This window comes from Topomyia yanbarensis, chromosome 2 (genome assembly GCF_030247195.1).
Source record: "Topomyia yanbarensis strain Yona2022 chromosome 2, ASM3024719v1, whole genome shotgun sequence".
In the NCBI taxonomy this organism is placed as follows: Eukaryota; Metazoa; Arthropoda; class Insecta; order Diptera; family Culicidae; genus Topomyia; species Topomyia yanbarensis.
In genome coordinates this window covers 350,304,003-350,329,527 of record NC_080671.1, presented here as the reverse complement: position 1 = coordinate 350,329,527, position 25,525 = coordinate 350,304,003, and the positions used below count along the sequence as shown (strand labels likewise).

General features: G+C 34.9%; 1 protein-coding gene across 5 annotated transcripts in view; it reads right to left on the bottom strand.

The window, feature by feature from the left end:
• Nucleotides 1-25,525, bottom strand: part of LOC131684221 (synaptic vesicular amine transporter) — a 124,570-nt gene that overhangs the window by 14,695 nt on the left and 84,350 nt on the right. For all 5 annotated transcript variants that reach the window (XM_058966912.1, XM_058966907.1, XM_058966910.1 and 2 more), the window contains 3 exons: nucleotides 10,797-10,946; nucleotides 10,576-10,714; nucleotides 10,407-10,465 (listed from right to left, as the gene is read on the bottom strand). In XM_058966912.1, coding sequence (XP_058822895.1) covers nucleotides 10,407-10,465; nucleotides 10,576-10,714; nucleotides 10,797-10,946 — 348 coding nt within the window. The remainder of the gene's footprint in view (nucleotides 1-10,406; nucleotides 10,466-10,575; nucleotides 10,715-10,796; nucleotides 10,947-25,525) is intronic.

Here is a 25,525-nt window from a genome sequence, read left to right as displayed (position 1 = left end):
TGCCCATTTCCTATTTCATATTTCCCATTACCCTTGTCATATATCCTATTTCTTATTTCCTACTTGTTATTTCCTATTTTCTATTTCCTTTTTCTTATTTCTAATTTTCGATTTCTTATTTCCTATTTTCTACTTCCTATTGTCTATTTTCCATTTCCCATTTATTATTTTCTATTTCTTATTTCATACTTCATATTTCATTTTTCTTATTTTTCATTTCCTATTTTCTATTTCCTATTTTCTACTTCGAATTTCTTATTTTCTATTTCCTATTTTCTATTTACTATTGTTTTAAATTTTCTATTTTCAATTGTCCATTTCCTATTTCCTATTTTCTATACCCTGTTTCCTATTTCTTATTTCCGATTTCCTATTTATTATTGCCTATTTCCTAATTTCTATTTCCTAGTTCCTCTTTCCTATTTTCTACTTCCTATTTCTTATTTCCTATTTTCTGTTTCCCATTTTCTACTATTTTTTTATTTTCTATTTTCAATTTTCCATTTCCTATTTCCTTTCCTATTTACTATTTCCTATTTTCTAGTTCCTATTTCCTATATCATGTTTCCTATTTCCTACTTCCTATTTCTTTTTTCCTATCTACTATTTCCTATTTTCCATTTCCCATTTATTTTTCTTATTTCATACCTCATATTTCATATTTCCTATTTTCTAATTCCTATTTCTTATTTCTATTTCTTATTTTTTATTTTCTATTTTCAAATTTCCTTTTCCTATTTTCTTCTTCCTATTTCCTATTTCTTATTTCTTTCCTTATTTCCTATTTCCAATTTTCCTATTTCCTATTTTCTACTTCCTATTTCTTATTTTTTTTTTTAATTTCTTATTTTCTATTTCCTTTTTTATTTTCTATTCGCTATTTTCCTATTTCCTATTTCTTATTTCCAATTTCCTCTATTTCCGATTTCCCATTTCCCATTTCTTATTTCTTATTTCCTATTTCCTATTTCCTATTTCCTATTTCCTATTTCCTATTTCCTATTTCCTATTTCCTATTTCCTATTTCCTATTTCCTATTTCCTATTTCCTATTTCCTATTTCCTATTTCCTATTTCCTATTTCCTATTTCCTATTTCCTATTTCCTATTTCCTATTTCCTATTTCCTATTTCCTATTTCCTATTTCCTATTTCCTATTTCTTGTTTCCTATTTCCTATTTCCTATTTCCTATTTCCTATTTCCTATTTCCTATTTCCTATTTCCTATTTCCTATTTCCTATTTCCTATTTCCTATTTCCTATTTCCTATTTCCTATTTCCTATTTCCTATTTCCTATTTCCTATTTCCTATTTCCTATCTCCTATTTCCTATTTCCCATTTCCTATTTCCTATTTCCTATTTCCTATTTTTTATTTCCTATTTCCTATTTCCTATTTTCTATTTCCTATTTCCTATTTCCTATTTCCTATTTCCTATTTCCTATTTCCTATTTCCTATTTCCCATTTCCTATTTCCTATTTCCTATTTCCTATTTCCTATTTCCTATTTCCTATTTCCTATTTCCTATTTCCTATTTCCTATTTCCCATTTCCTATTTCCTATTTCCTATTTCCTATTTTTTATTTCCTATTTCCTATTTCCTATTTCCTATTTCCTATTTCCTATTTCCTATTTCCTATTTCCTATTTCCTATTTCCTATTTCCTATTTCCTATTTCCTATTTCCTATTTCCTATTTCCTATTTCCTATTTCCTATTTCCTATTTCCTATTTCCTATTTCCTATTTCCTATTTCCTATTTCCTATTTCCTATTTCCTATTTCCTATTTCCTATTTCCTATTTCCTATTTCCTATTTCCTATTTCCTATTTCCTATTTCCTATTTCCTATTTCCTATTTCCTATTTCCTATTTCCTATTTCCTATTTCCTATTTCCTATTTCCTATTTCCTATTTCCTATTTCCTATTTCCTATTTCCTATTTCCTATTTCCTATTTCCTATTTCCTATTTCCTATTTCCTATTTCCTATTTCCTATTTCCTATTTCCTATTTCCCATTTCCTATTTCCTATTTCCTATTTCCTATTACTTTTTTCCTATTTCCTATTTTCTATTTTTTTTATTTCCTCTTTCCTTCTTCCTATTTTCTTTTTCCAATTTTCCTATTTCCTGTTTTCTATTTCCTATTTTCTGTTTCCTATTTCCAATTTCATATCTCCTATTTACTATTTTCCCCTTTCCTATTATTTATTACCTATTTCCTGTTTCCTATTTCCGAATTTCTATTTCTCATCCTCTATTTCCTATATTCAGCTTTTTTTCTCCTGTTGCATTTTCCGATTTTATATTATCTTATTCTTTTGTTTTGTTTTCTATTTTTCTATTTCGCTTTGTTTTCTAGGGTTTCCTGTTTTCATTTTCTATGTATGATTTTTTGTTCTTAATTACCTATTGGAAGTTTTTCTATTGCTTTTAGATTGCTTTCTATTCCTAATTGCCTACTTCACACTTGATCCGTCTCGTTTACCTTTTGATTTTTATTTTCTGTTTCTTATTTCATGGTTTCTATTACCCGTGTCATTTTCCTCTCCTGCTTTTCCTATTTTTATATTTTTTCCATCTTATACTCAATTTCCTTTTTTCCCATTTTTTTGTTTCATATATCATTTTTTTTTTATCTTGCATTTGTATTTTTTATTTCCTATTTCCTCTCTGCTATATCCTATTTTTTATTTCCATTTTTTTGTTTACCTTTTTTTTTTCCTGTTCTCAATTTCCAATTTAATATTTCCTATTTGATATTTCCTATTTTCTTGTTTCCTGTTTAGTTATTTCTACTTCTTATATCCTATGGTTTACGTATTATAGCCTATTTTCTATTTCTCATTTCTTATTTTCAATTTCCTTCTTCCTTTTCTTATATCGTATTCCATATTTCCTGTTTTCTATATCTAATTTCCTATTCCCTATTTAAAATTTCGTAATTTCTGTTTACTCTTTCTAATTTCATATTTACTGCTTTTATTAATGATTTCCATTTTTTCCTTATTATTTATTTCCTTCTAATGGTATGTTTTATTTTTATCTTTTCCTCTTTCGTACTTCGCCATTTCCTTTTCTTGTTGCTTATTGTTCTTTTTTATTCCTATTTTCTATACTGTATTTTCTGTTTTGGTCTCTATTTTACTTCTCATTTTGCATTTCCTATCCCATTTTCTTTTTATATATTTTGTTTCTTATTTCATATTTTTCATTTCTTATTTCCAAGTACCGTTTTTCCTATGATTGTGTTTCTTAGTTTTCGTTTCCTGTTTCCTGTTTATAGACTACCTATTTTCCATTTTTAATTCCTTGCTTTAAGTAGTTATTCATTTAGAAATAATGCATTTAATTTCGTAATTTCTATTTCCATTTTCTTTTTCATATTTCCAATTTTCTACTGCATATTTTCTTTTTATTATTTTCCACTTTGTATTTCCATTTTCCCTGTTCGTATGTCCTAAGCACCATTTGTTCCTTCCTATCTCCTAATCATATTTTCTTTTTGTCTATAATATTTATTTCTTAATTTGGATAAACAGGGTGACAATGATTTATATGAAAAAAAATCGCAACCTACACCCCCTAGTGTCGTTCCAAATCATGAAAAAATGACACTGTCCAAATTTGAGCGAAATCGGTTAACCCTAACCCCTCCCCCAAAGAGCTTGAAGTTTGTATGGGATTTGTGGCCAAAATGTATGGGGAAGCACTCGCACTTCACAAAATCGCCGCTAGAGGTCGCTGTAAACTTCTGATCACTGACCTAGGAAGGAGTTAAGCTTTTGAAGATATGTTGAACAAGTTTGTCGAAGACTGCAAGACAATCCAACCAACCGTTAAAGAGTTATTAACGTTTAAAGTTGGATACTGCTGCTTAACATTCGCAAAGGGCGTACTCCGCTTATCTCATGTATGTGAACCACGAGTGAAGGTGGGACAAAGTTAAGAAAAACTCATATATCTCTGAAACGATAAGAGATAGAAAGTTATGATGTTCCACAAAGTTGTAGAGGATTTTTCTCCGCAAGGTGGCGGTAGTGAGCCAAACAATTTAAAGGGAATACTCTTATCTGTACAACGGTAAGAGATGGAGCATTTGGATGTTCTACAAAGTTGTAGAGTAGTAAAAAATATTTTCTTTTCTCATTTGAAAAATGCACATGGTGGCGCCAGTGATCAAAATTAATTCAAGGTAATACTCCTATCCATACAATGGTAAGAGCTAGTGCAATCTGATGTTCTGCGAAGTTATACAGTATTTCAAAGGCTTTCGTGTCTCGTTGTAAAAATAGAATTTAGGCCGCTTACCCGATCAGAAATTCACATCAAAATTATATCAAAATAAGATATTATATCACGGCAAAATATATATCTCTGTTTGATATAAAATATAGCTGGATAGTTGTTAAAATATCAAGTTTTTATACCAAGAAAATGTATCGGTTATATCTTATTATATCTCAGTCTTTTTCAGTATAATGTATTTTGATTGTATCTTGGTTTGATAAAATATTTATATCACACAAACGGATATTTAAGATATTTTATATCTAATTGAGCGCAGTAAATATATCTGAAAATATCAGAATTTTATCACAAAAATCATTTTTTTTATTATTTTTAATTAATAAATCAAATATTTTCTTGTGAAAGATAATTCGTTATTCTCTTTAGTACAAGTGTCTCTCAAAAAATGTGCATTTAATTTCCCTGTGTTACTAATTTTATAATTTTTATTACCGACGCAGCTACTTGTTAGAACTCGCAGTTAGTTCAGCATATAATTTTAAAATTTGTTCATTTATTTTTTCGAAGGCGTTCCTGTTTTTCACCTCACATCCTTCACAGTTTTAAGGGACCATGCATAAATGACGTAGCATTTTTTGAGTGATTTTTAACATCCCCCTCCCCCATCGTCACAAACCTCTAAATACCCACCTGGTAGTAACGTAGCTTGACGGTAACTCTCCCCCCCCCCCCTGGACCCCGCAAAAATAAAAAAAAACGATGTTAGATGAAACGGGTAAGATTGTCGTGATATCAGGTCAACTCCTATTCCCCTTTAAAAAAACTACGGAGCATGACATGACCCCCTGTCGTCACACAACATCACAAAATACAAAACTCCCCCTCCCCTATATAATGCTACGTCATTTATGGATGATCCCTTAAAATGCATGTTCCTTTTCTTTCGTATGTTCTTCTCTCTTTGACTCTTCTTTAGTAGTTTACCTGCACTTGTTACAGGTTTTGCCTCCATTCATGCTCTTTCAGCTTGTCATATGCCGAAACCTATCTAATCAAATCTTTAAAACTACTTGCTGCTTCGTGGCACTACATCGGAACATTTTCTCTGTTGTGATCTGTAATCATCGAGTAGCTTTACAAAGCGTACATTATCTTATGTATTTACATTCCAACATATGACAAGACAAGACCACTAGTAATGCGATTTGGAGCCAGTTCTTGGGAGGATATAGTGATATCGTTATAGCTTTGCCAAACTGTCTTGGAAAGATAATATTTTGTTATACATACTATGTTGAAAAGATACGATATGGTTGATATAAATATGATATATTATTTGATATAATTATTGGCAAATCAAAACATGATATAATTTTAATTTAGTCTTAATTCGTTCCAAACGACATATATCAAAATTATATTGTTATATGATATAAATATCAAATCAAGAAATAATTTTGATATTTTCTTGATATGATTTTCTGATCGGGTAGTGGTGCAAACAGCATAGAGTATGAATATATTTTAATACACCTTTTGAATGTTTTCTAATTTTTTCGAATTTTTACTCCTATTTCTTGTGCAGAGATTCTTTTATTATACATAACATGTTACAAAGTTTTCTTAAGACTATCATGCTATGATATAACCTATATTCTTAAATTTCTTCGTAACCCCATTTATATTTCTCCTGTTGCATTCATTTATATAGCATTTTTTATTCTTTTAACTAACTTTTGACTAACTTTAAGAGCGCTCTTGTCTCAGAGATGTGTATAGTGCCGCGCGTCAGTGCTCGTTTATTACCTCTCGCAGAAGAAGCGTACACAATGCGCTGTGAATCCAGTTAGACTGGCATTGGTTGCACGATTACAGGGCTGATAATTTGGTGATAGGTGAGAACTACTAGGGTCATTCGAATGCCAATTAGTGACTTTTTCATCAAATCTGGCCTCACTTATAACTTAGAAATAGGCTGCTCGAAATATATTCTGTTTTCTTACGCGGACTACAGGGCTTAAGTACTATATTGTGCTAGAATATTGCCAGCCTGGGATAAATACCTAAGTAGGCTACAATCCGATTCGCGCTGTGCTTCTATTATATTCAGCATCCCCCTTTTTGCAAATAAGCAAAGCGTGCATGCCAATTGCGCTACCTGCCCATCAGATCACCACATCACCAGATATTTGAATTTTGCTTTTGCAGATCTTCTAGTATGGGTGGATCGTCTCGACAGTTGGGTATTTTATGCGGTTCATCGCGCATGTTGCTCGCTATCGCCGGAGGAATATAGTGTATGTTGTTGCCGGTGCTCGTTAGTCGCCTCAAGACGTGCCATGTGCTGCGAACCCAATTCAAATGATATTGGTTATACGAGTACAGGACTGATATTTTGGTAGTAGGCAAAGGATACTACGCCCATTTGAAGACCCGATGATCAATTTTTCGTCGCATCTGATACCACACAAAACTTCCAAACTGAACAATTCAAATCAATACTTTGGAATTGTAGTCCATGTGAGGTCATAGAAATAAGGATTACCATTCCACAGTGGTCCAGAATGTAAATTTAACAGGAATTTTGAGATTTTTCTAAAACTAAACAACTTAGCCTTAATAAGTCTTTGGAGAAGTTTTCGTAGTTTGTGGGCCTCTTCTTTTTGTTAAAAAAACAGATAGGGTAATTGTACCAAGATCAGAAAAATAACTTTCTAATTATTCCAGCTAGAGCCAAATAACCTTCAGCGAAGTTGTAGAACGACAAATCTTGGAAAAGTTTGCTGAAGACATGTGAGCTCTACCTATCATACTTTTCATTTTACAACTTATACTTTTATTTTAAAATTGAAGGTTAGGGTGTTTCTTAGTGTTTATCAGAAAAACTGTTTTAGTTAAAAAACTTTTGCGGTATTGATTTAAAAGTGAAGTAGTCTACAGACAACTTTAAGATTGTTTTAAGGAAAATAACTTGTTTCATGGCAACTATTTATATCTGTTTCATGACTATTATATCTAACTATTTTTGCTGATGAGTTATGAGCACTTTTTCGCCAATATCACTCATTGGGGCAACCAAATAATAATTCTTTTTCAAGTATAACTAAGGTCATTACTAGAGTTATAATTGAGCAAAAAACAACGAATACGTTATTTTCTAAAAGTTCCTAAAGTTAATTACAAAAATTCTATTTTTGATATTATAAGTTCTTATATCTTTTGAATAATAGAATAATTTTTATAAAAAAGTTCTAATACCTTTCAAACGAAAAATTTTTGGTAGTTGGAGTTTTAAAGAAAATTATGCACCTTAAAATAATCTTGTACCCTTGTCCATAGGGTACTTTAGAGTAAAATGAAAACTTTTTACAGAAATAAAACCGTTTTTAAGGAACACCTTACAGCTTACATTTGAATTTGTCGGGTAATGGAAAGTATAAAAGCTAGAGCTTGCGTGTCTTCAGCAAATTTGGCTAAAATGTGTTGTTCTACAACTTCATCGATAATAGTCGAGCTCTATCTCGAACCGTTCAAAAGTTTCATTTTAAATATTGCTAAAGTTAGAACCACCCTAGCTTCTGTTTAAAGCAAAATAAAGGGCTTGTAAAGTACAACAACTTTGCCAAACATATTGTAAGGCCAAATCATTTAATTTTAGCAAAAAGATAAAATTCCTGCTAAATTTACATTCTGGAGCCCTGTCCATTCCAAAGTACTAAGTAACTCAATAGTGACATTATTTCTAGGACCCCAAGGTAAGCCAATAAAAGTGTACTTTTTCGAAAATTATACCGCGGCGGAACCCATTATACTATGTAGTGCTGTTCCGTTTTTGTCGTGGCTAACGACTTATCATTCAATATACGGGCCCTTTTCAAAATTTCGGGATGAAAGTCGTGTAAGGTTTGGAACGCTCATATCTTTTCATATCATACTGCATGAAATTAATCAATTTTCGGAATTTGTCGAAAATAAGTTCAACAATGTTGTATAAAATTTTGAGGTATGTATGATATGCATTAATAACGCAAACCTGTTTAGAAAAATCTTTCGAACAAAACTACTTGGAAATGGGGAAAAGTTTCAGCTCATCTCGATCAGAGCCTTCAATATGATGCACCAACCGGACACTGAAATGATGAGAAATGTTAAATGTGGTTTATTTCAATTTTTTGTGTAGAGCTGTTTAGAGCGTAAAGGGTTCTCCAAGGGCTGCACAATACCGGGAAAAAATATTTGTGAACTGTACACGGCTGGTGGATGAATCAATTTGTGTCGTTACCTACTTACCTAGTTAGAGAGTAGCATGCACGACGAAAAACCGGATTTTTAACACCCACCCGTAACCAGTTCGTGATTCTTTACTGCTAACTTCATGCACCGAGCAGAAAAAACGGATTTTACAACACCCAACTAAAACCAGTTCGTGATTGGTTACCGCTAATTTCGTGCACCGAACCACACATCTTGAACAAAATAATTGTAATTTTAGTCGGTTTCTATTATTCGACCTAGTTGAATAACCGGAGACTACATTTCAACATTTTTCCTGCATTCGTGAACGTTTTTCTTAATAAATCGCTGTTTTAGGCTTTTAAAATTGTATAAAAAAATTCTCATCTACAAAACAAACATAAAAAAGGAATTGTTAAGGTATGAGAAAAATTAATTACGATCAATTTAAAAAAATAAAGACAATCGGTTGAGTGGTATTTCAGAAATCGTGATCACGGGAAAACCATTTTTTTAAAAATCGGTGTTTCGAGATAATCGAGTTTAAAATTACCACTGCGCTTGGTAGACGAAGCACGCTTGGAAGCGCTGTAACTTTCGATCTATTTCTCGGATCTCTATAAAAATTTGGAAAAATATTCTCAAGGAGTTGTACTTTCAGATAAAGTAATAAAAAAAATCGATATTTTGAAAAATTAAAAAAGGTATGTATGACCCTTAAGCTTCATACACACAGTATATATGCGTCCTTATTCCAATTTTAATAACGAGACACGAAAGCCTTTGAAATACTGTATAACTTCGCAGAACATCAGATTGCACTAGCTCTTACCATTGTATGGATAGGAGTATTACCTTGAATTAATTTTGATCACTGGCGCCACCATGTGGTAGAATTCTGCATTTTTCAAATGAGAAAAGAAAATATTTTTTACTACTCTACAACTTTGTAGAACATCCAAATGCTCCATCTCTTACCGTTGTACAGATAAGAGTATTCCCTTTAAATTGCTTGGCTCACTACCGCCACCTTGCGGAGAAATCCTGAAACTTTCTAGTGAAACCGAAAAGTCCTTTTATTCCTCTACAACTTTGTGGAACATCATAACTTTCTATCTCTTATCGTTTCAGAGATATATGAGTTTTTCTTAACTTTGTCCCACCTTCACTCGTGGTTCACATACATGAGATAAGCGGAGTACGCCCTTTGCGAATGTTAAGCAGCAGTATCCAACTTTAAACGTTAATAACTCTTTAACGGTTGGTTGGATTGTCTTGCAGTCTTCGACAAACTTGTTCAACATATCTTCAAAAGCTTAACTCCTTCCTAGGTCAGTGATCGGAAGTTTACAGCGACATCTAGCGGCGATTTTGTGAAGTGCGAGTGTTTCCCCATACATTTTGGCAACAAATCCCATACAAACTTCAAGCTCTTTGGGGGAGGGGTTAGGGTTAACCGATTTCGCTCAAATTTGGACAGTGTCATTTTTTCATGATTTGGAACGACGCTAGGGGGTGTAGATTAGTGATTTCAAAAATGGTCGTTTTATTGTCACCCTAATAAACATATATGTATTGTTTCGTTCCGTAGTTTGTGATGCCACATTATATCATCAAATTTTAGCTGAACTAATTGTCACTGTTGGTTCAGGTGAATTCTTTCAAGTTTGAAGCACAGACCTATTTGGGAAAGTTTAAAAGCTCGACTCAGCACCAATATTTCATTATAAATATAGTCGATCAACGACATCGGTTGCCGTCTGACTGGCATAATTCTATTTCGGTCTCTGAATGCTCGCCAAATCAAGCATCATTAATTATCACGATAGAATCTTTGGTCTTTTAGGAATAATTCAACCTGTGGGTTGTGAGCCCCTCGCTTTTAATAGCTAGAATAAATGAGCACATTAAAGCAATACTTACTTATCGTTGAAATGAACATAATGACGAACCCAGCGAACATGGGAATGCTATAACCTATCCTGGATGGAAAATGAAAGGGTACGTTAGATGTCGTGAGTGTTTCATCTCCCATTCACGGTAGGATGTGATATGTTCCCACCAGTGCGAAAAGGTGTTGAAACAAACTTACTTATACGTTAATGGCCCGACTATTGGATTAGCGAGCAGCTGGACGAAGGCTTTCGATGCAAACATGAGACCAACTTCAACTGTTTCCTCCACCAGTTCCTTATGGCGCTCCTCCCTTTCAGCGTACCAACTGGCGTTATCTAAAAAATCGCCTCGTTTATGATTTTCATTGTTGACAGATGGGTAGGTGAAAGAAGAACAGAGCCAGATTTGTTTACATACCATATCCAGGAGTGGTGATGTCAATCCCATTGTACGGTGTGGTAGATTCCTTCTCGCACGGAGACAACGTCGTTGGAGGAGTTTTGGGGAAGCTAGCTAGCGGTGCATCCGGATGCCTGATGTCATACAGGAACTCGGGTATAATTGGCACTGTAATCAGAAAGAGGAATAGCTTTTAATTCTGATGGAATGTTGGAAATGCGATTCAATTTAAAATAATAAAAAAAAATTCTGACTCAAGCGGCCCCCTTGCACCGGAAATGAGATCGAACAGTGAGGCGTGAAATTGGGAAAACACTACCCATCGTCTGCCAGTGGCACTGAATTGCCTGCGGTAAGCGTACTGTTGGAAAACTAAACTAGGACTTCCGCTTTCGGGGGCAACGAGCAAAGCAACAAGTATTCCGAATTGAATTATGTTGTTTTAAATGAGAATTGAAATTTACCCATCAACCTGAGCTGGGGGCTTTCCCGTTGTTGATGCACAAGCCAGAGTTTTAGGTCTCGAAAGTTTTTCCGGAATATTAATTGTATTACTTCGGTTTTCAACAGCTGCACTCGGCGTTGGTTGGTTGGTTCAGGATGGAAGAACGATTTTAGCGTCAGCGTCAGGATTGATTCGGCGAAGAAGTGTAAATGAAACAACTTGTTAATTTCTTGTTTATTATAACATAAACCAGTTATCTTTTAATTCAATCGGGCGGTGGATACTGTTCATCAAGCTTGCTTATGCTTCTTTCGCGTAATATTTGCATCTGACAGTGTACTGTCCTTTGACGTGGGTTAGATTTGCCAACTGTTCTCTTTCTAAGTTGCTTAGTTCTTTGAATACCCTGATTTACGATTTGACGTATAGACGAATCATCTTCGATCGGAAGGTGACTAGATAATTTGTATATTCGATATAAAGTCCATATTTTTACTGATTCAGATACCAATTTCTTCGATCTTGAGTATGTGGAATAATAATTAGGACCTGTTTGAAATTTGAAATTTTTTTTTTATTGATGCTAAATTTTGACACATCTACATCTTAAAACAAGGAATTCAAATCGATATGCAAAAAATATTAATGCAATTTTATTCATACTAATGGAATATTGGGGTGCGAGACGTTCGGCATAAATACGTTAGGCATAAGTACGTTAGGCATACACTGTTGGCCAATAAAATAGGTGTGTGATATTTTGTTTTTCTCTCAATTACGCATACCAAGTTGCAGCAGTCTCAATCACACCTACCGCACACAGAAGCCTTGGGATCTGTCATGTTACTAGTGGGTTGTTGGCGCAGATTATATTTGCAATCTTTGTCAAGATGCAAAACAAGACTACCGCAGGCTTTTTCGTGTGGTCAATATAATAGGTGTGTGAAATATATTAACGTGTTATTATTTTACATAATTCCATTATACGTTTTATTTGGTGAAGTTTGAATTCTGCGTGTTAATAAATGTATTCAAATGTTGAATAAGTCAAAGATTTGTTATAGAATGGGTCGAGCATCTCACTGTACTCAAGTGGAACGAGTTTTGCTAAGAAATTTTGTTCAAGAAGATAAGACGTATAAATAAATCGCGAATACACTGCGGTGTTCCGAAAACTTCGTTACAAATACCTTAAAACCTTTGAAAAAAGGAAACACGCAAAAAACCCAAGAAAACATCTACAGCAGCTGACCATCGTATTGCAATTTTAGCGAAATCTGATCCATTCCCGTCATCCAAAACCAATTCAGCACAAATTGGAAAAGTGGGAGGTCCAAGAACAGTTCGCTGTAGGCCGTAAAATTCCAATCTTCCAGAAAGAATTGCTAAGAAGGTTCCACTATTTCGATGCCAAAGCCTTTGAAGAAAAATGCAATTTGCTTTTCAACAGCGTTAATAGGCCTGGTTCAGAAGGAATCAAAAAATGGCGACATATCCTTCGGAGGGACGAATCAAAGGTAAACCTGTTTTCCTCCGATGCACAACGAAACGTTAAACGTGCAAAGTGCAAACAGTTTGATCTGCGACACACGCAAAATATGGTAAAGCACGGAGGCGAGAACAATGAGGTTTGGAGCTTACTTCTCGTAGAATTGCTCAGGTCCTATTCTTCGCAACGTCACTATAATGGCAAGATTCGAATGCAAGGCTAAAGGAATAAAGGATGGACATCCTAAAGGATGTCATGCAGACCTATTCCAAAGATAACGTGCCTTTACATGACAGTTTCTGCAAGATATTGACCAAAAACACACATCGAAGTATGTAAAGGAATGATTTCGGGATAATAAAGTGACTATAATTTCGGACCCTACCAATCTCCTGTCATCAATCCCGTAGAAAATTTACGGAATGTACTTAAAAAGAAGTTATTCGATCGAAATTTCACTAATAAGGATCGTTTGTGGGAAGCAGCTTAAAAGGAATGCTACCCTATACCAACGGAAACTTATCAGCGTTTGAATAACTCAATGTCAAGACAAATGGATAAAATTTGGTTGAATAAGGGAGCTTACACAGGTTACTAGTTGTTAAAAATGTTGAAGTCTTCAAATCATTGGATTTGAAAAATTTTAATGCAATGGATTACAATACACCTATTTCATTGACCAGGTACTTTTTTGGATTTCATAGAGAAGAAAGTGTTACGATAAAGCATAACATTTAATTTACAAATAAGGGTGTTCTTTTTCATATTTACGACTGTGTATAACTATAAAATATTTGAACATAGAAATATTTTTAGAGAAAACTCAAAATTTCATGTATTTTTATCTCACACCTATTTTATTGACCAGCAGTGTACATACGTAAGGCATAATGGACGATTGGCATAATATACGTTAGGCATAATGGACGATTGGCATAATGTACGTTAGGCATAATGGACGATAGGCATAATTCACAAAAATATAAAAATAATCGTTAGAGTCAGAATAAGAAAAAATGATATTTTGCTATACCATACCTTCGCATAACTTTAGCGAGAGACTTTTACATAGACTGAAGAGTCTATGTAAAATAATAATCTGACACTTTTGATTTCGCTGTTCCTTGGAATTTTTTTAAATTTTGTATCAAGACTGCGATGCTGTCAGACTGAAACACAAGCGTCTCAGCCAGAACACCAAGGACAGATATTCAAAAATAAAATTGGCTCAATGGGTCGGTAAAAACCAATTCAAAATTATTTTATTTTGCTAAAATTTGAAGCTCGCGCAGTTTTTGTTATTAATCAAATATTAGTTGTCTACTTTTCAAGAGCTAAACCAGAAGTAGAAATATTTTATGCAGTACTGACCAAATTGACCAAAAATGAAAACTAACGCATTTAGACATACTAGTTCTTCTAATACATTTTTTCCAAAGCACTAATAATATGGGAGATATTTAACCCTTGCAAGTGTAGAGTTTTTTTCTATTTTTTGGTAGACGAGATAAGGAAAATATTCCTTCAGTTTTAATACAAGCAAATTTCTAGCCTTTTAGATGTATTACCAATTCAGTTGCATCCAAATATTTAAAAAAGCAAAATAATGAACAGACATTAAGTTTTGGATCCAATGGAAACTGGCAGCGTTATGTAAAGGATCAACATTAGGCTACGGATTCTACGTTTGTGGCGATACATTTTTCGTTTCGGAAACTCATCACAGTACAGGAATAAACTATCTCTCACATCACATATGATGGCCTCGAGAATACAATCATTGTGCTTAAGAATATGGGAGATAATCAATATAGAACCAGCACTATTCGTATATTCGTTGAATGAATACTAAAATGCATTCTTTCTTTCATGAGCTGTTCTTCAAGGTTATATATTTTCTTCTTGGACAATTACACCTTGCATGGATGAAGAACTAATTTTAGCGTTCATAGGGTTCAAGGAAAACAAAAACCCCGCTTTGCAATATGCTTCTTTCGCCGCGCTGGAAGTTGCTCAATATTTACCTTCCAGTGCTCAACAAAATTCTCCTAGAAAATTTTCAATACTCTATATGCTAGGAAAAGATAGCCAAAGACGGTCCAAATTGATACGCTTTATCAGTTTTTAATAATAATGGAAAATAATGAAGATATATCAAAATTTCATTTATCAACGCCAACTGTAAATATCTGTGGTGGTACTGCTCCAGCAGAGTTATATCAGACTAATAGCAATAACTTCAGTTCTAAGTTCTAATAGTCGCTATTTGTTATTTGTTTATTTATTTGTTTGTGAGTAAATTCTGCCTAAATCAAAAGTTTTAGCCGTTTAAAAACGTTGTTCTTTACGTACGCCCATGGCATGAAGGGGTTGATGTGCTTTATTCATACCTTAATACAAAATAGACTGATTTTAAACAAGAGTATTTAGCCTATTTTAGAGATGTGCAATTTGTTCATTCGTGCATTCGATGTGCATTCGTTCTGCATCTTTTATTTGAGGGAAGACTTCTTAAGGTATATACAATAGAATAAAATGCTGATCGAGTTTTATCAGGTTCCAGAGTAATTTAAAAAATTTCAAACATTTGCGCTCTTACCACCCGAGGCTGTCACCAGCAAAAAGTTATTTCCTTAAATGATACTTCAATATGATAATTTATGCGTAACGTGCTTTATGCCAATCGTCCATTATGCCTAACGTCCATTATGCCTAACGTATACTATGCCTAACGTCCATTATGCCAAACGTCTTTATGCCTTATGTCCATTATGCCTAACGTATGTATGCCTAACGTATTTATGCCTAATGGGGTACACCCGAGTATTGTACACATGGAAATATTTTTAGAGACTAGATATGCAATATGTATTTTTTTTTTCTAATAAGATGTATTATTTGATTAACAATTAACACAAGGAGAAACCCTGTTAGGTTTTTATAAGGAAAGCAAAAGACATAGGAACAAGAGGAATTGATTCCAACAGCAGAGTAGCAGAGACCGTATCAGGGAAAGTGAAGAGTGGACGGACAACAATGACAGGGAGCAGAAGAAATCATACTTGGAGCTTTTTGCCAAAAGGCAGATCACAGTCAAGAAATCATGAACCGGATCGCTGGCGGCCTCCTTGGTTTTGCACTGGGGACTCTTTTGGAACCAGATTAGCAGGTATATGTTATCACATATAACATATCAATCCAAAGTGAGGTGATAACTAAATTTGGATATTTATTGTGTTTAAAAATCTGTATATGAGAGACATGTACGGGAGGCCGTAGAGATTCATTAAACGGAGATCTGGCGCTAGAACACTAAGCGCTCGACCAGACAACATGTTTAGTGTCGCGATAATCGTCACCACAAGTGAAGAGATAGCTCTCCATGGCCCCTATACGCCAGAGATGCGCATTCAACGTAACAACCCAAATGAAGTCATGACCCTCATCCATCCCTTTGAACCAAGGTTTGTTGATACCTTTTGGGATTCCTAAACATCCATTGTCCCACGAAATTTTCCAAATTCCAAGCGTCCTCTGACAAGAAATACTGAAAAACTCGTTGAAGCTATACGATCTTTCATAAATATCACCATCCAATGCCTAAATGTCCGTCTTCTCATTACTATTCTAATCTACCGCCTTCTCATTGCCCCGAATGGAACAATGCGAAGGAACCCAAACCAAGGTAATCTGATATGAATTTTCAGATAAGGCACGCTTAGCGCGAGCATATTTGCTGTCAAATGAATTTGTGTGTATACACAGTATTATCTTTTAATCGCGAAACGTCTATTGTTTGATTGTGGATTTATATGGAGGGCTGTTGCCGCCGAAAAATGATTCGTGGTTCTATGTATTCTGAGCGAAGTTTGAATCAAATACACAACGTAGGGCCTGGCCGCCAGACAAATCATCTCGTTAATCCGTCGACAAACCGGTGCCAATAACCGCGTTTATAACGTCGCTTATATTCGGAAAAAATCGGGCGATCCGGCGTTGAGGTTATAAATAAAGAATATTCGGGCAATCCCTTATAGATCTTTTTCGCGTACGATTCTGAGCACTCTCTGCCCATCAGGGAGTGGAAGACCGTCCACGGGTGTTCGCCCCAGGTACTCGTTTCGTCTAATCTTTATTTGCAGTATCGAGAATCAAGCCAGCCAAAACCTTGTATTTTTGCGCCGGAGGAATTTCTTGTTTTTATTCGATTGTTTCATATATAGTGGGACGTATAGATCTTTCAATAAATGGGTACAATCTAATTGTAGCGCGGTCGAGTACACTGATTAATCTAATGTGCTTAATAGCGCTGGTGAAGTAGGAATCCGTGTCATTCCTACCGCACTCAAGATGGTCATATTGAAATTGTCGCAAATATCATGCAGTAAGGTACATCGGTCTCTAGTCTTCTATAATTAGTTGAGGTGTGAGTAGGGTTTTGGTACTGTCTGAAAGGCTTGGGGGTGGGATGTATACGGAAGCAATGCTTTGCCTTTAATTCCAACCTGACAAGCGACAGCTTCAATACCTAGTATCGAGCAAAGATTAATTCGATTGAATGAATAGCAAATTTTGATCCCTAAAAGCGCACCTTCATTGTGTTTTCTAGGTCCTGGCGAATAATATTACAATTGTAGCAGTTGGGATATACGTCGGACGTTAACCAGGTTTTGCATAATACAAATATATTACACTACAAATTATTTATTAAATGTTTCAAAGAATCGATGATACTTCTGTATTCAGAGACCAAATTCGCTCGCTGGATTAGTCATCGCTGGATACGATCGTTCAAGGAGGACCATTAGTCCACCCTATCATATATCGTCGCTGTTGTGCTATCTTATGACAAGCGCCATTTAGCATATTTCGAGAAAAACAATTTTTAAAGTTTGAGATTGAATTTCTTGAAACTTATAAATGGTAGAAACAATGCAAAGAAGACAATTGATGCTTCTAGCTATTCTGCATTAATCTCTCAAATATTACGAAGATCGGTTGACTATGTTGCGAGTTTTTACTATGAATGTAAACAAAAGTCGCACTCACACGTGTCATAGGCGTGTATTGATGACAAAATTTGTATGACGTGTCATAATCGTGCATGGAAAATTTTCCGTAGAAAAAAATTATCAATTTTTAACTTTTATTCATATCTTTGCGTTCATATAGTCTATAAACAATCGGTGAAATGCATTTTGAAGGAAATGAGTCAGGGAATCTAGAAAAAAATTGTTATTTTTGGTTACAGTGTTGCCAAATATCTTTTATTGCCAGTTTAAAACTAAAACTGTGTTTTTCTAACAACTCGTGTAATTTTCCTTTGAAAATGTTTATGCCATTGTGTTCCTCAGACATTTTCACGCATAAAAATATCTAAAACTTCAATATAACTTGTGCAAATCCCTAGATACAGTGGTTTGAAGCAAAAAACTCAAAATTTCACATCATGTTTCTCGCTATATCTAAGTAACCAAGTAGAATTTCAAAATTCTGAAAACGCCCACTTTGTAGAGATTTTTCAAACAAGTAATGTGGCATATCTAACTCAGTTTACCCCAAAATGGCGTTTGTCATAAGATAGCACAACAGCGACGATATTTCATCTGTCCAGTACTAGGTTTAATCTCTGGCTGAAATACACGAACACTTGGAGTTTTTGTTGTCCCATGTGGAAATTCCTGCTAATTTCTATGATTTCTAAGCCCAGGAGCCACTTTTTTGTGGGAGACGATCCACTGCGACCAGTATTTAAATCTATTGTGGTAGTCACTTACTTCGGTTTTGTAACAGCATTTTATCGAGTTATATTCTGAGGTCCACACTCTCAGGGCTGTACGAGGCAGCTTAGCAGTGGAAATGTTTTTCCATGCGATTGTTAGACTTTCGCTCTTAAGTGAACAAGGGAGCGTAGAAATTAAATTAAATTCCGTACTGTCGGTATGCTTAAGTATGATGATACGCGGATGCCGCCGATGATGCATTGCGTTAGTCTCACCATTCCTCAATATCTGAGTATCGATACTTCGAAAGTTCAACGCGAACATTTCGATAGGAAACAAAAATATCTAACAACTTGGTTGACAAAGCTACGGCTCGAGCAATTTGACCATTTTCAACTCCCCCTTGCTGCAAGGAGCAAATCGATTTGCAGCAGCTCCGTCGTTACCATTCACCAATACCGGATGCGACATTACATCGTCACATCGGAAAATTTCTTTCTCTTTCACTGGAAACCCATCCGGGCAATAAGTGATACATAATTGAATCGCTGTGAAATTTATTAGATCACAAATTGCTCGCTTTTATGTTGCCATCAGCCTTATTTGCTTCATTTCGTCACCTTCTATCACGCTTGCCAATATTGCTCTGGTAGTAGCAGTATCAACAATTGGTTCCAACGCCATTCCATCGTCGGGATTCAGACTATATATATTTTGATTGGCTTATTTTACTGAGGGAGTAGAAGAAGAAGGAGCAGGGGAAATTGTGGGAACCCTATACTATACCACCCTACTAGCATGACTTGTGTCCCGTGCGGCATTTAGGAATGATCTTCACTTCATTTTCTCCCCGGAGGCAGGTTATCCAAGAGCGACAGCATAGTAGTGATACTTCACCTTTGCATGTTAGTTTAATTTGCCAAATTATCGATTGATGAAGGGTCTTGTCTATTCATAATAAAAATCTGATGAGTTTTAACGTTGCCTGCTCAATGTCTAGTGTCTGTTTGTTTTTGCTAGATGATATTTTTGATTTTATCGATGTTACAATGTCAATGTCTTCCAATTTCCAGGATTCCGGAAAAAATTTCAATGTTTCAAATAGTTGTAAAGATAAAAAAGCAACTTCTGATATTTTTATTGAAATATATTTCTCCTGAGTGGGGAAAAATTGATGTAAAACTATTTTTTCTCAACTGACGAGAAAATTGTATAAAACCATCTTTGCGCGTGAAGAGCACAGCCTAAGTAACAATTCAAGTTTTTTTAGCACACCACAAGTGCAATCTAAGTTTTAAGAGAGACTTCAAGAGTGTATGGCACTCAAACCTCAATTGTTACTAGGGAGAACCAATAACTAAATTAGTTATGAAATTTGCGTTGCGACTTCGTCTCATCAGAATCCAACACTAACTTCGTGACAAGACTAAGCTAGCGCCGGATAGCAACTTGGAGGCTTTCCATTGATCGATGACCAAGCAATTAACGAAACATTGCAGCGTCCCATAATAGAACCAAAATTGACCTATTGCTTTATTTTAAATACCTACTAAAAGGAGTCTTTTTTAATACAAAGAACATAGAAGATTTATGGAAAAGTGGAAAAGGCGGATCTAAATCCCTTTGGCCAGCACTCCTACAATACGGGATTAACGGAGTAGACGTCATATGTATGTATCTGACGCCATTTTGAAAATCAAGACGGCGACTTCCAGTTTAGTGAAATACTCTTAAACCCAATCAATATGACTATTTTTGGAACGGGCTTCACGAGTAGACGCCAAATATCAATGTCTGAGACCGTTTTGAAAATCAAGATGGCGATTTCCGATTAGGCGGAATTCTCTAAAACGCAATTAATATGGGTATTTTCGGAATGATTTTCTAGTGCTAGAGATAGATGTTTGGCGCCATTTTGAAATTCAAGATCGCAACTCCTGGTTTAGTGAAATTCGAAATAACCTAATCAATATTTGGAACGGTCTTGACGAGTAAAAGCTAGAAACCGATGTTTGGCGCCGCACAGTGGCTGGAGGCTGGCCAAAACCTCAAAAATTTATTTTTGAAATATTGATATTTTCTATTTTTCCTAAATTTATCATGTATTGAATGATGTATATTCAAAATATTATGATCATTGGATAAGAACACGATTTTTAACATGAGTTTAAACGTATCAAAGTTCGGACTTTTTAATGATTTTCATTTCCGAAACCACCATTGCTCTGTTCACTTCAAATGCATGTTCCTCTTTTGATTTAGGTCCGATTTTAGCACAACTAGTTTCATTGTGTAGAGGAACGAAAGAACTTGGTTAGTGAATAAAATAAATTAAGTAAATTTGCTTGGAACTATGACTTTTTAGTTCAAATATGTTTGGGGTGGTCAGATCAAAAATACTTTTTTCACTAATGTATTCTGAACAAATTTCGGAATCATTTCGGAACGGTCACATAGTATACATTCTATGGTAAATAACCTCTACTTTTCGAATATCATGGTCTCGTTCTGCGCCTAGGTGCGCAAAAAGGTTTAAGGAGATTTTGAAGCTTTGTTGCTGGTATGGAGGCGCAGGGTGTTTTGTGTAAAATAGTTAGACAATCTACAGTAAACCAACACGTTATACAATAGATTTGAAGTATTGTTCTTCATTTTTATGATATTGCTGACATTGGTGAACAGTAACGGAAAATCTATCATGAAAATGGGATCATAGTTATAAGAAAGGTTCAATGACACTGTATGGAAAAATTCATTTAATATTTTACAACTTTTGACATCAAAAATGAGCTCAGCACCTCAAAATTAGCTTAAATTGTGATTTTCAGCAAAATTAGGTAACATTTGAGGTTTTGTCCGACTTTTGTTTGAAGACCCGCCACTGTGCACCGTTCTGAAATCTAAGTAGGCGACATCCGGTTTAGTGAAATTCTCAATAACACAATCAATGCACGAAAAAACGCCTAAGATAAAAAAGCGGCCTTCATTCACAAATTGATATGAAGAATATTTCCGTAAGCTTTTGGCGGGGTCGAGCTTACTTAGCAATAAATTGCTCTAAGGTTAAAACTAATTAATCGAAAGTCGAAACAAAAAAATAGGAGATAGTAGCAAATGAACTGATAGTTATTGTTATTATTATTGTTATTTATAACAAATTAACTGATAGTTTTAGACAAAAAGCTACATTTTCAAGATAACGGGATCGTAAAAAGAGAAAAGTCATCTACACGTGGCAATCGATTATTTAATCAAAAGTTCCTTTAAAAATTACACTAATTCAGTCGAGTTCAATGAAATGTTTTACTTTGCTCTACTTATCGATTATTAATCGCTCTCGTAAATCACACGACAACGTCGCTTCCGCTCTGGTGCAGTATAAGATATATTTTGGGCATGTACGCTTTCGTCATCATTTGACAGGAGTCAATGGCCCTCTAAATTTTTTTAATTCCTCCTGGTATCGAGCAACGGATAATTTTAGTTGTAAGTTTTGATATAACATTTGGTCGGTGTAAAGTCAGACCGAACTAAGTCGCAAAACATAAAAAATGAGATAATGATAACACTGGATAAAGATTTTTTTTGCCAGATTTGAAGTATGTAACCATAAACAACAATTATGGCAAAAATAATTTTCAATTGTAACGTAAAGGATGCTGCGTTTCAAACTTTAAACCCGTTTTTCTCGAAAATAAAGCGATCGTCGGCTGCATTGCACATAGCAATGCCTTTTTGTACTTGTTCCGGATCTAGTTCGTCGGATTATTCCTCTTCCATATCATGTTTTACAGTACAGCTGTAAAAGTCCTCGTTATCAAGCGCGGTATCTTCCATCCTCCACGTCTTCCACTGTTAAGTCGTTCTTTTCCACCTACTACCTGATCCAGGAGTATGATTTCCCTATCAGCAAACTCAGATTATGTTCCATATCAGACGCATCCTAGCCACAGTGGCTTCCAATAAGTATTCAATGTTGAAGTTGTTATAGCTGTTAACGCTGTGCCGATGTACCTAACGCATTTGAACATTGAATTTTTTTTCCAAGCGGTTGTCAGTGTCACCGTCAACTGATCCAGGATATATTTAACCTTCCGGCACTCGCGCTAGTGCACTGAGTGCACGCTGCTCTGAAAATCTAGCGAAATCGTCTTAGGGCACCAGCGTCTGCTCGTTCAGTGGGCCATAAGCGCGACTTCTATAAATAAATATTTATATGTGACCAATATGCTATATCTATATTTCCGGAACCGTGTAACCTTACGAAATTTCAAAATTTACACGTAACATCAACGGCACGGAACATTTTGACGTACGGAACGTGTGAATGAGCAAACGAGACGGGAGCTGGTGAATCGTCTGAATCGGGCTTAAAGCAGCACTGTAGTCCAGGCGACCTGATAGCAAATCCAAGGGGACATTATGCTCATGGAATCGAGATAGATAAGAAGTGTTCCACAAAACTCGTGTATAACCTAGTTTCTGAAATAAATGTGAAAAAATCCAAATATCTCTGTAAATCCTCTGCGCTTTGCTTGTTTTGCAAAAAAAAGTCGCCAGTCTCTATGTTAAAACTTCCGTTGAATAAAAAAGAAACCATGTACCCACCACCTAGCACCTTCCCTGTGTTCTAAAAGAAAACTAAACGTTGACTGCATGCTGAAAGTTTCCATCCTGCAAAAGCAGTAAGATTATCGCCTTGCTACCATCAACCTAACCCGCACCAGTCGGTACCAAATGACTACATGAAGTGTAGATTACCAGAGTATGTATAATTTATTTAAATAGAGAAGTAAAATTAGCTGGAAAATTAACCAGCTTTTTCCTTTCGTGGACAACTGGCATATCCCTGCTGCCAGCTCACGGTACGTCGAGTGGTACATCACTGAACCATCGAGCGTAAGTAAGTAAACTCACTATGCTACGACTACGATACTGCCCGGATTTGCCGGTTGATGCTAAAGAGCCTTATTGCTGCTAATGCTAATAGCAGCCGAGATGAAGATACCGTGACAATAAAAGAGTCAACATATTTTCTTTGAACCGTGGCAGGTGATGGTTATATGATGGGGTTGGTAAATATTTTTTTTTGATGTAATAAAATCCTTCTTTTGGATACTGTGCAGGGTACTATCGCTTGATTAAACTGTTGGTTGTAAAATAGGCAAATAGAAAGAAGTTAGAAGAAAATTATTGTATTAAAACAGAATCCCTATCCATAATAACAATGACCATCATCGACGGCATTTTGGGAAAGTGCGTTGAAGATAAACAATGTTTTTGAAATAATTTCTCCAATACAGTTTTGTTACTAACAGTACACAAACCCATCTGAATCACAAACCTCACATCTGTTACGGCAGCCGTTAATTTTATCAATGTAAAAACATATCAAGTGAGTTTTTTCTTACATGAAATTTAATGCTGAACAAGAGTTTTGTGTTGGTTTTTCGATATTTTTGTTTTAAAAAAAATGCGAACATCAGCATAAAACATACGCTTTGGGGCAGGATAGGTCAGCCGTTTGGGGGCACTATAGGTCACTACTATAACGTAAATTTGAGTTATTTTGATAGGAAGATTGTGCGTAATTTCGTGCGAAAAACACCAAAACGAATTGAAGAAGACATAAAGAACGTAATTACATCTGTTCAAGATGGCGCCAGTATATGCACAACTTCAATTTTACACTCTGGCGACGATAAGGACACCGAAGAAGTCATTCGCAAGTACAAAGCCAGACCCATCAGCTGAAAAAACATGTTTTTAAGATTTCCTTCCACGATTTCATGATATTTCACATTATTTGCCACTGCCTCATTTTCTTACCTAAATTACGTGAATGGATTGCATTTATTATTTGTGTTATAAATTTTTAAATATTCTGTAGTATAAATAAATTTGAACCGCTGATTTTCTAGACGTATACACTGTTTTATTTAACATCGAATATAGTACCCCCAGATTTCAAAACCATCGAAAAATGTACCTTCGCCTTATTGGATTTAGCATGGAAAATATTTAGCCAGGCATGAAATCATTATTGCCAAATGTCGCACGAGCTCGCCAAAAATATTACGACGGTTTATAAGTTTCACATATTTGATAACTCTATTTCTTAGCCGTTCAGAATCAGAATTTTTAAAAATGCATATTCATGGTGAAATCTTGGAATTGTTTCTATTGACGTTTTCGTTTGAGAATATAAGAATCACGCCCCCACCCTCTTCTTTTCATTTTCTGACTACGTCTATGTTATTCTGCAATCCATTCTGAACATTTCATTCGAAGGTACCAAGTCTCTACGATGAATTTATTTCCATTTATTTAAGTTTTAAATTTCGATGTCGGTGGTGCACTGGCATTGTTGGAAAAAATAATAAATTTTTACATTTGGATGGAACCATAAGATTAAAAATCATTATAACTATTTTTTGAAAACTCGTAGATAGTTACTGTCTTCGACAAAGTTGTTAACCAATGTTTGAACTATAGTTTTATAAGGCTGGGGTGGCATTCCACATCTCGATTCGAGTGACTCGATTCGAAACGTTTTGAAGTCGTTTCGACTAAATTGCGGCATTACGTATCGCATTCGACCAAGCGTTCGAGCTTGGTAGATTGCGGTACTAGATTTCGACTGCCTGTTCGAGCGCAAACTGTCAAATAAGAGAATACACTGAGAAAAAAAAAATTTTAATTCTGCTACGAATAAGTTTCATAAAACCAACTTTGGTAAAATATAGAAATTGTTTTAATTTATTTATTTTATGGTGGCTTTTTATCGAAATATATATGAAAAAGTTTCGCAAATATAACAATTTTTTCTAGTACACAATAGAGATGAGGACTTTGAAATAAAATCAATGTTGTCAAACATCGATCCAAAAAGACACGATGTAATATGGAAATACGATTTTTTCTTTCTATGTACGAAAAATAAATTTACCCTTACCAAAAATATTTATACTATATAAAACCATTGATAAAAGAACGAATCATTTCGTTTCATTCACGAAAAATAGTTTAGACATCGATGATAACTTTTATGCTTCGTACGGTTCAATCAACGTCAGATTTACAACTAAAA